Source organism: Homarus americanus, unplaced genomic scaffold (assembly GCF_018991925.1).
Source record: "Homarus americanus isolate GMGI-L3 unplaced genomic scaffold, GMGI_Hamer_2.0 scaffold25860, whole genome shotgun sequence".
Lineage (NCBI taxonomy): Eukaryota > Metazoa > Arthropoda > Malacostraca > Decapoda > Nephropidae > Homarus > Homarus americanus.
Window position 1 is genome coordinate 1,919,209 of NW_024724693.1, and position 10,532 is coordinate 1,929,740.

The 10,532-nt window shown below is 47.8% G+C and overlaps 1 protein-coding gene across 1 annotated transcript in view; it reads right to left on the bottom strand.

Annotated features, from left to right (window-relative positions):
- The window catches only part of LOC121864538 (neuronal PAS domain-containing protein 4-like), a 17,505-nt gene extending 9,615 nt beyond the window's left edge, over positions 1 to 7,890 (bottom strand). Inside the window, exons 1-2 of the mRNA XM_042363610.1 lie at positions 7,851 to 7,890; positions 1,568 to 1,620 (exon numbers count right to left, since the gene is read on the bottom strand). Of these exons, the coding sequence (XP_042219544.1) occupies positions 1,568 to 1,618 (51 nt within the window). The 5' untranslated portion in view covers positions 1,619 to 1,620; positions 7,851 to 7,890. The remainder of the gene's footprint in view (positions 1 to 1,567; positions 1,621 to 7,850) is intronic.
- Positions 7,891 to 10,532: the final 2,642 nt, after the last annotated feature.

Below are 10,532 nucleotides of genomic sequence, written 5' to 3' on the forward strand. Positions count from 1 at the left end.
CTCTCTCTCTCTCTCTCTCTCTCTCTCCTCTCCCTCCCTCCCCACCTCCCTCCCTCCAGTACGGGGGGGGGGGAGAACGTTAAAGTGTTAGCCTCTCAGTATTGTTCATTCATTCCTTCCTTCGCTCGATGGATTTATTGTGAATGCAGATGGGCGGCTTGGACGTGGGCGTTGGCGTGGGATCAGCTACGTGGGCGTTGGGTATAATGGGTGTGGATGTGGGTGTTGGGTGTGGGTTTAAGCGTGATCAGGAACGTATGTGTGGGCGTGAAGATGGACGTAGCATGGGCGTAGTCGTGGGCGTGGGGATGGACTTAGCATAGTCTTTGGCGTAGACATGAGTTAACTATGGGCGTGTAGATGAACGTAGTGTGGACTAAGGCGGTGGGCGTGGGTAGTGGGCGTTGAAGCAGCTGCCGCGACACTCTGGGACGTAAAACTGAATTGTTAGAGCAATAAACTTGAGGCGTGTTAAGACCACCGTCACCCTCCTCCGCCACCAAGATAAATTCCTCCTCAGAATTTATGGACGGAATTAGTTTTTTCCCCCAGTAGGAATTTGTGGCAAGAATTAATTGTTTCGTGGAACAGAATTTATGGGGATAGAATCTGTAGATTTTTATTTTTTCATGGCAGGATTTTTAGGATATCTTAGAGACGAGAATTAAGGAACAGAATTATTTGCGTCATAACTAAGATTTTGATGAATTTTTGGGGGTTAGTACAGACCAAAAATTCCTTAAATAGAAGATAAAGGAAATTCCAAACCTAGAATTTATACTCAGAATTAGAATATCCAAAAGAGAGGTAGAGTATTTTTTCTTTTTTGAAGGTATTGAATAAATCGTGTCAAAAGTTGCACACTCACACCATAGACGTCCCAGGTTCGAATCCAGGTTAAGGAAGGAATGTACTGAGTTGGAATTAATGGTCTTGTGGGGGTCAACTCAAGGTCAAGAGGTCACAGATTCGAATCGAAGGTCAAGTAAGAAAAAAGGGAAGTGAATGCTTGGGTGGAATTAAGAGTCTGTAAAGTCGACTCCGGGTTTAAAAGGTCCCGGGTTCGGATTCCAAGAAGGTGGGTTTTTGGGCAGGTGTAATCGTCAGTCATTCGGTTTTAAGAGCAAAGAAGCCTAGGGGTGCGAATCTTGGTGGGCACAGATGCGATACCAGGTGACAGGGGCTACTCTCTCTCTCTCTCTCTCTCTATCTCTCTCTCTCTCTCTCTCACTACATATAAATAACTACCTCATGTCTTCAATAGAAAGTAAACAAACAGTGATAGAGTCTATTTAACTACACAAACAGAGTGATCGAAAAGTCCCTGTGCACCTCAATAATCAACTCTCCAATTATTTACCTTATTATTCTTACAATAAATAATAAAAACATTCACAGTAAGTATTGGAAGTGGATACCATAACCAATATATACCGTAAGTAGAACTAGGTATATAATAATGTCGGTATAGAAAGGTATATAACAAAGAAATACTATACTGTTTGATTATCTCAGGTGCACATGGACTTTTCGATCACTATAAACAGGAGAGGTTCGTACTACACACCTTGAGGAACTCCAGGTTGGGTGACTCAGAGCGGCTGGCTGCTTGCTTCATGGCTGTGGGCACCAGGAAATACTCTCTTAATTTATCATCAATGTTTACGTGTTCTTTATAATATTAAATTGATGATAATAATAATAATAATAATAATAATGATAATAATAATAATAATAAAAAGAAGAAGAAGAAGAAGAATCAGTGAGGGGGAGGGGCGCTGGGTAGGGTTGGAGTGGGCACTAGGTAGGTGGAAGCGCCGGGCACAATACCCACTACAGCTTGGCATAATATTGATCCACTTAAGTCCTTCTAAACTGTATCTTGTTGAGGTGGCCAAGTGAGGGTGGTGGAGGTGGCCAAGTGAGGGTGGTGGAGGTGGCCAAGTGAGGGTGGTGGAGGTGGCCAAGTGAGGGTGGTGGAGGTGGCCAAGTGAGGGTGGTGGAGGTGGCCAAATGTAACAACCATTGAAGATTAGTCACCCCAGCTTATTACACCTTAACCTAACCTAACCTAACATATTGGGGAAAAATATTTTAAATTTGAAATATATGACAATTTTTTGGGGTTATTTTGTTTTATTTTATAGTGCAAGATGGCAACGTACTGGATTATAGTTGGTAATTCATGCACTAGATGGCGCTGGTAGATAATGTATATGGCAACTGCTTCATTTCAAGTATCACCAGTTTGTATGTTAAACTTTCTCGTCTTGTTATCAATGTGTTGTTTCTGGTAGACGAGTCATTGTTGTGTTGTGGTTGGGTTGTATATCGGGTTGTGTTATAGTGGAGATCTATTAGAGAACTTTAGTGAAATGTTATAGTTAAGGCTGTGACGTGAGTTATAGTTATTTAAGTGTTAAGACCAGTGCTGTGATGAGACAAGAGTTACAGCTGATATGACAACAAACTGATTATGTACATTACAGAAGTCTTGAGCTCGGTGTGACTGTAATCTACTGTAGTGATTTTTGAACGTGTGGACCTTGATTTAAACACCTAAGAAGAATGTCTCATAACTCGTTACTGCTGTGGGTGTGTGTAGGAGCTGTGACTGACGTTTTGGCTGACGTCACCCCCCCGGCCCTGATCTCCTCGTAGTTGGGAGGTAGGAAGAATAGATCACCTGAAGATTAACCCCCCCTATTTCACCTTAAAATAAAATAACCTAACTTAACCTAATCTGACTTATTTTGGTCTGATTTAACCTAACCCAACCTGGTACTTTCTGAGTAGACGTTTAACAGGTGAATTAAGCGGAGGGGTGCTAATCTTCAGGTGAATATTGAGTTTTATCTTATTTTTTCCCACGAAGAACGACTTGGCTTCACACCAGTTCTGTCATTAACGACTTTGTTACCTTGTTAAGAGTTAATACTTGTTGTTTACTTGTAATGTATTGTATTGAAGTGTTAGTTGAGGTGATTAGAAGCAGCGGTCATGTGAGGTGATGAAGGTGTAGGTCAGGTGGGGGGGTACAGGTGTGTGGGGGTACAGGTGTGTGGGGGGTACAGGTGTGTGTGTGGGGGTATAGGTGTGTGGGGGGGTACACAGGTGTGTGGGGGGGTACAGGTGTGTGGGGGCCAGGTGTGTGGGGGTACAGGTGTGTGTGTGTGGGGGGGGGGGTACAGGTGTGTGTGTGTGGGGGTACAGGTGTGTGTGGGAGGTCCAGTTTATTTAGCCAGGAAATACAGAGTGGATAATAATAATAATATTGACATGGCTGAGCTAACTGAGAGCCTGGGGCCTGCAGTATAGGCCTAGACCAGAAAGAAGTTTTGGGGTATTAGGCTGAGTACTGGAGTCATGGCAATGGTTGTAACTCGTTTAAGGATTTGTGGCCTCGCTTACGTGTGTGTTTGTTGTGTATGTTTGTATGCGGTGTAATGGTCAGCATGCTCGCCTTACAAGCGAGTGGACCCAGGTTCGATCCCCGGGCAGGGTGAAACTATGGTCAAGTTTCTTTACGCCATTTGCCTCTGTCTACCCAGCAGTAATTGGGAACCTGGATGTTAATCGATTTGTGGACCGTATTCCGGGGTAATGGTTAGCCAGTGCAGTTGGCGAGTTGTCCGGTCTTCTCGGACTATTCCTTGACACTGGGTCATGCAGCTCGTTAACTCAGGGTGTGGTTGTTGTGTTGGCGACAGCTTCTACACCTTAAACACTGGATCATACAGCTCGTTAACTCAGGGTGTGGTTGTTGTGTTGGCGACAGCTTCTACACCTTAAACAAATTCACGTCCAAATGGCCCTTGGACCGGCCATCCTCGTTACACGAAGGGCGGCCATTATTATTATGCATGTATGTATGTATGTATGTATGTATGTATGTATAAGTACTGTATGTATGTATGCATGTATATATGTATGTATTAAGCATATATTGTGTCTTAGCATGAACACTAAACCCATTATTTGTGCTCTTTAAATTATTGGTGAAATTATGTAAACAAATATACAAGTTAATTAATAACTAAGTAATTTTAATATTGTTGGTTATTTTAAGTGGCAGGTTATATTAAGGTACACTAATTGGCAGGTGTACGGGGTACAGGTGCTAGGCTCAGGTGCTAGGTACAGGTGCTAGGCTCAGGTGCTGGGTACAGGTGCTAGGCTCAGGTGCTGGGTACAGGTGCTGGGCTGTTAACCTAACCTAACATAAATGGTCTTATTTTTGAGTAATTATCTCTGTGCAAGACACTAATAAAGGATCACCTGAAGATTAGCCCCCAGCTTATTCCACCTGAAGCTTAAGCATTAGAACATACTTCTCCCTCACACCCCTCCCTCTCACACCCCCTCACCTTCCTCCCTCACCCATCCCCTCACTTCCCTCACACCTCCCTCACCTCCCTCACACCCCCTCACCTCCCACACACCCCCTCACCTCCCTCACAGTATGGCGGCACAGTTGCTCCGTTACATAGTCTGTGCTGGTGCTCATAGAAGGAATCATTACGGGGGCAGTAAAGTGCTCCCCCGCCTCCATTGTGTTACACTAAAGTCAACCGAGTGAGATTGTCGCCCTCTTAAAACTTTCTTTAAGAGCGTGAGGGCGAGGCGAGGCGAGGTTGGGTTGGGATTAGGTTAGGTGAGGTTAGGTTGTGAGGTGAGGTGACGTGAGGTAGGGTTGGGATTAGGTGAGGTGAGGTGAGGTTGTGAGGTAAGGTGACGTGAGGTTGGGTTAGGTTAGGTGAGGTTGTGAGGTGAGGTGACGTGAGGTTGGGTTAGGTTGGGTGATGACGGCCACACACAGGTATAATAACACAGTGTTAGAGACGATATACAGACTTTGTGCTGCATTGAGTATAGCAGGTACTGGGTATAGCAGGTACTGGGTATAGCAGGTACTGGGTATAGCAGGTACTGGGTATAGCAGGTACTGGGTATAGCAGGTACTGGGTATAGCAGGTACTGGGTATAGCAGGTACTGGGTATAGCAGGTACTGGGTATTAGCAGGTACTGGGGACATACCACCCTACCATAGTGCCCTGACTCCCAGTAGGTCGTCTCATCGCAGTTTGATTCATACTGTATGTTTCCGCCCGTCCAGCCCCGACCTACCCCGCTTCGTCCCGCTCTGCCCCTCCTTGCCCCATCCTATCATACCCCTCCCCACCCTATCATGCCCCTCCCCACCCTATCATGCCCCTCCCCATTCCATCCTGCCTCTCCCCTCCCCCTCTCTTAACTCGTTCCACAGTGCCCCGCCTCACCCCATCTTCCCACGTCTTCCCTCTCTCCCCCCACCCCTGCACCACCCCTCCTCCCCATCCGCCCCACCCCGCCCCGCCCCAGTACCCCCCAGGGCGCTCCCATTCCACGGTGGTGACCTTTGACCCAGCCAGCAGCCTCTTGGAATGTTAATGACTTGTGCACCTTGTCACAGGTATTGGAGGGGAGGAGGGGGTAGTGGTGGTAGGAAGCTGGGTGATAATAGTTGTGGTTGTGGTAGGAAGCTGGGGATGTGGGTAGTGGTGGTAGGAAGCTGGGTGATAATAGTTGTGGTTGTGGTAGGAAGCTGTAGGGGTGTGGGTAGTGGTGGTAGAAGCTGGGTGATAATAGTTGTGATTGTGGTAGTAAGTTAGAAATAGTAGTAGTGGTGATTGTTGTAAAATATCACCACCATCAGTCCACATACAAACAAACATTCACAACAACAACAACAACAACACGCATATTGACGTTGGTAATGACAGTGATCACATAACATAAACACAGTGATGTCATACAGAAATTATCCCAGGCTAGAGAGAGAGAGAGAGGCAATATAATGTTATATACCCCGACCAACAGTCCACAAAGTCGAAAATCCTCTCACCTATGCCCTCTAGGACTAAGGAAGGAGAGAGGAAGGAATAATATTAATTTATAACCTGATAATAACAGCTTATGTTTGTAGGTAAAGATGGCCGGCAGGTATTAATATCACCTGTAATTAAGGGGCAAAAGGTATATAGGTCGTGACGTCATCCAGGTGTCGCGGTGATGGCTCTGTATATATACCCCGTATGAGCTATAATATGCGGTGTATAAGCTATAATATGCGGTGTATAAGCTATAATATGCGGTATATAAGCTATAATATAACTTCTAGCTTTATATGGCTTGTGTAGTGTCGTGTAAATTTATTCTTTACAAAAATAATTGTATTAAAAATGTAGTTGGAGAATTTTCGCCTATTTTAAAGGAATTGTATTTTGTGCTAGATAGATAGATAGATAGATAGATAGACTGGTGGAGAACAGTAACGAGGATGTACTGGAGAACGACCAATAACAACAGAGAACAAAAGATAACACGAGTTGACAGAACAGAACAGACAGAACACACACACGCACACACACACACACACACACACACACACACACACACACACACACACACACACACACACACACACACACACACACACACACACACACACACACACACACACACACACACACACACACACACAAAGTTGGTTTCTCTCAGTTTTTATATTTTTCCTGTATCTTACTACCCTCTACCCCTCCTCTTCCCTCCCTCCTTCCCTCCCCCTACCCCTCCTCTTCCCCTCCCTCCTTCCCTCCCTCCTTCCCCGCCCTCCCCTTCCCTCCCCGGCCCATCGATCAACAAGGCTCACTGTGGTAAATTAGTGGCCAGCAAACATTAGTAATTATAAGCTAATAGCCCAGTGTAACGTCCCGCCACCACCCCCTGCCACCACTACTACCACTAACTCACCCCTACCACCACACACTACCCCTACCACCCCTGCTACCACTACCACCACCCTGCCACCACCTCTGCCATCACCACTACTACCACCCTGCTACCACTACCACCACCCCTGCTACCACTACTACCACCCCTGCTACCTACCACCACCTGCTACCACTACCACCACCCCTGCTACCACTACCACCACCTGCTACCACTACTACCCCTGCTACCACTACACCCTGCTACCCTACCACCCTGCACCACTACTACCACCCTAACCATCACCCCACCACCACCTGCTACCACTACCACCCACCCTGCCACCACCTCTGATCACCACCACTACCACCCTGCCACCACTACCTGCCCACCCTACCCACCCCTGACCACCACCACCTGCTACACTACCACCCTGCTACCACCACACACTACTACCCACCCCTGCCACCACTACCCACCCTGCCATCACACCACCACCCCTGCCATCACTACCACCACCCTGCCACCTACTCCCTGCCAGCACTACCACCCCTGCTCCCTGCTACCCACCTGCCACCACTACCACCCCTGCACCACCACTACCAACCCTGCCACCACCACACCACCTGCACCCTACCTGCCACCACTACCACCACCTCTACCACTACCTACCCCTGCCACCACCACACCACCCTTATGACAGCAGAATATAGTGACCAATATAACCTCACCTCTACCCCCAGGTACTTTTTCTATACACACGTGTTTTTGTTGATAACTTGTGGAGGCAAAAATGAATTGAGTAAATGTGTGTTTTTTCTGGTGTTTTTTTGCAAGTTTGTTTCTTGTCGGTGAAGTTAATTAGTGAGTGTGTTTGTTTGTTTGTTTGTTTGTTTTTGTTTGTTTTTGTATGATAGAGCATAACAGAAATCTATTTTATGTATTATTTTCGTTTTTTTTTCTTTAATTCTTATTTTGTTTTGTAGAGAACATTGTAGTTGGTTAGGTTAGGTCAGGTCAAACCAGGTGTTGTGGCAAAATGTGACGCGTGTTATGGAGGAGAGACAGCTGACAGACACAGACAGACACAGACACTGACCTTGCTGGAAGTAGTTGCTCTTCCTGACGTAGCACAGACAAGAGCCGCGGAAGCTGTGAGGTTGACGGGTGGAGGGAGGAGAGCCAGGAGGTCCCTCCTGACAGATCTGCATTTAAGAGGTCCCGACGCATCTTGGAGAGCGCCCTTAGTCGACTTAGGTGCCCTCGAAGCTGAAGCACAAGAACGGGGAGGGAATAAGTCTGACGTCAATCAACACGTAATACATGATATATTTATTCTGGGGTTAATAGCACACCTTCACCACCTTTTTATTACCTTAATATTAAATATCTGGTACATAAGTAGCTACCCTGGCTGTGTTGAGTTAGTTGAGCAGGTCTATGCGGCATTCAGTGACTGTTGCCTCATAGTCAATATCTGTTGTCGGCTTTGGGCGATGGTCTCGTTCCCCTGAGGCAAAGCAGGCAGACCTAAGGAGAGAGAAGGACAGTCGACATCTCATCCAGGCTGTAACATAACCTGGGCTGCTGCTTCTGTTCAGATAACAACTCGCCAATCTTGCGTGAAAGCGTCTTACACTTGGTCAGAGGTTGAGAACACCAGAGGAGATTTTCACCGTCCAATGGAAGGAGGGCGGTCCCACCATGACGTCGTGACAGATTTCCTTCAGTATATTTGCGGGATCCCTTACTTCGTCATGCCTCATCTACTACTACTACTACTACAGAGTACAGTCTTCATATCTGAGGGTTGGCGACCACAGTCCTCCACTCTAAACGTTCTCGGGCTGTTTTACCAATCTTGTAAGGTTTTGTATCTCTCTGGGGACACAGGTTATAATTTCACTCATCCATCCCATCAACTTTCTCCATTAATACCTGTTATTATTCCCTCATCCCTAATTATATGACCAAAGTATCTTATTATTTTATTTACATTTCAATTATTTCTCTTGAAGTTTTGTTTATCTTAGTAGTTCTTCATTTGTGTCCCTGTCAGTGTAGTTTATTACTGACATTCACCATAACACAAGGCCCCTCCTGTCTGCTGAAAGTGTCCCTGCTTCTGACCCATACATCGGTCCCTCTCATTAGGTGTTTTGGATTATTAAACCACCATAGCTAATGTTGCTTTCCAGATACCTCCCCCTGACACCCCCCTCCTCCTGACACCCCCTTACCTTCCTCCTGACACCATCTTATCCCCTCCTGACACCTGATACCCCCTTACCTTCTTCCTGGCGACTAACACCCCTTTACCCTCCTCCTGACACCCCCTTACCTCCTGACAACCCCTTACCCCTCCTAACACCCCTCCTCCCTACCTCCCTCCTGACACCCCTTTACCCCTCCTAACACCCCTTACCTCCCTCCTGACACCCCCTTACCTCCCTCCTGACAACCCCTTACCTCCCTCCTGACACCCCTTCCCCTTACCTCCCTCCTGACACCCCTTACCTCCCTCCTGACACCCACCCCTTACCCTCCTAACACCCCTTACCGGACACTCCCTTACCTCCCTCCTGACACCTGATATCAGCAACTTGATCTATAATATTGACAATGTTGCACAAATATTGAGTGCAATTATGTCTGGCTCTTAACCACGTTGCATCGAGATTCCTGAACGCTTTGCTCAGCCTCTGTGGGTCTGGTTGCCGCCGTCAGCGACTCTGGCAGGTGCATCAGGGTGTAATTGGCTCAGACAACCTGGACATGGCGGGCTGAAACACGCACTAATAGTAGATACACAAACCCAGTTTGTTTACCTATGCAGATGTGACGCACGCCCCCCACCCCCCAGCTACCTACCTGCCCAGTGCCCACCTACCTACCTGCCCAGTGCCCACCCACCTACCTGCCCAGTGCCCACCCACCTACCTGCCCAGTGCCCACCTACCTACCTGCCCAGTGCCCACCTACCTACCTGCCCAGTGCCCACCCACCTACCTGCCCAGTGCCCACCCACCTACCTGCCCAGTGCCCACCTACCTACCTGCCCAGTGCCCACCTACCTACCTATCCACCTACCCATCTCCACCTACCCACCTGCCTGCCCACCCACCCAGTGCCCACCTACCTACCTGCCTGCCCGCCCACCTACCTGCCCAGTGCCCACCCCACCTACCTGACCAGTGCCCACCTACCTACCTGCCTGCCTGCCTCCCCACCTACCTGCCCACCTACCTGCCTGCCCGCCCCACCCACCTGCCTGCCTGCCTCCCCACCCACCTGCCCACCCACCCACCGACCAGCCCACCCACCTACCTCTCCACCCACCCACCTACCTACAAACCTGCCCACCCACCGACTGACCTACCCACTCCCCACCCCTACCTTACCTGTACCCCCACCACCTACCTGGCTGAGGTGTGTGTATGTCTGTCCGCCAGACTTCAGTACAAAAGTGATATGTCATGCTGTAGGTGAAGTGAGGTGAGGTGAAGTGAGGTGAGGTGAAGGGAAGTGAGGTGAGGTGAGGTGAAGTGAAGCGAGGTGAAGTGAAGTGAGGTGAGGTGAAGTGAGGTGAGGTGAAGTCAGGTGAAGTGAGGTTAAGGGAAGTGAGGTGATCCCATGAGTAGCTTTTTTATGTTTCTCACGTTCAGCTGTTTTGATTTACCGGTATTATTATTATTATTATTATTAAGTCATCATCATCATCATCATCATCATCATCACGTATAGAGTCATCAGTTACCACGGATTCATTATACACAGGGTC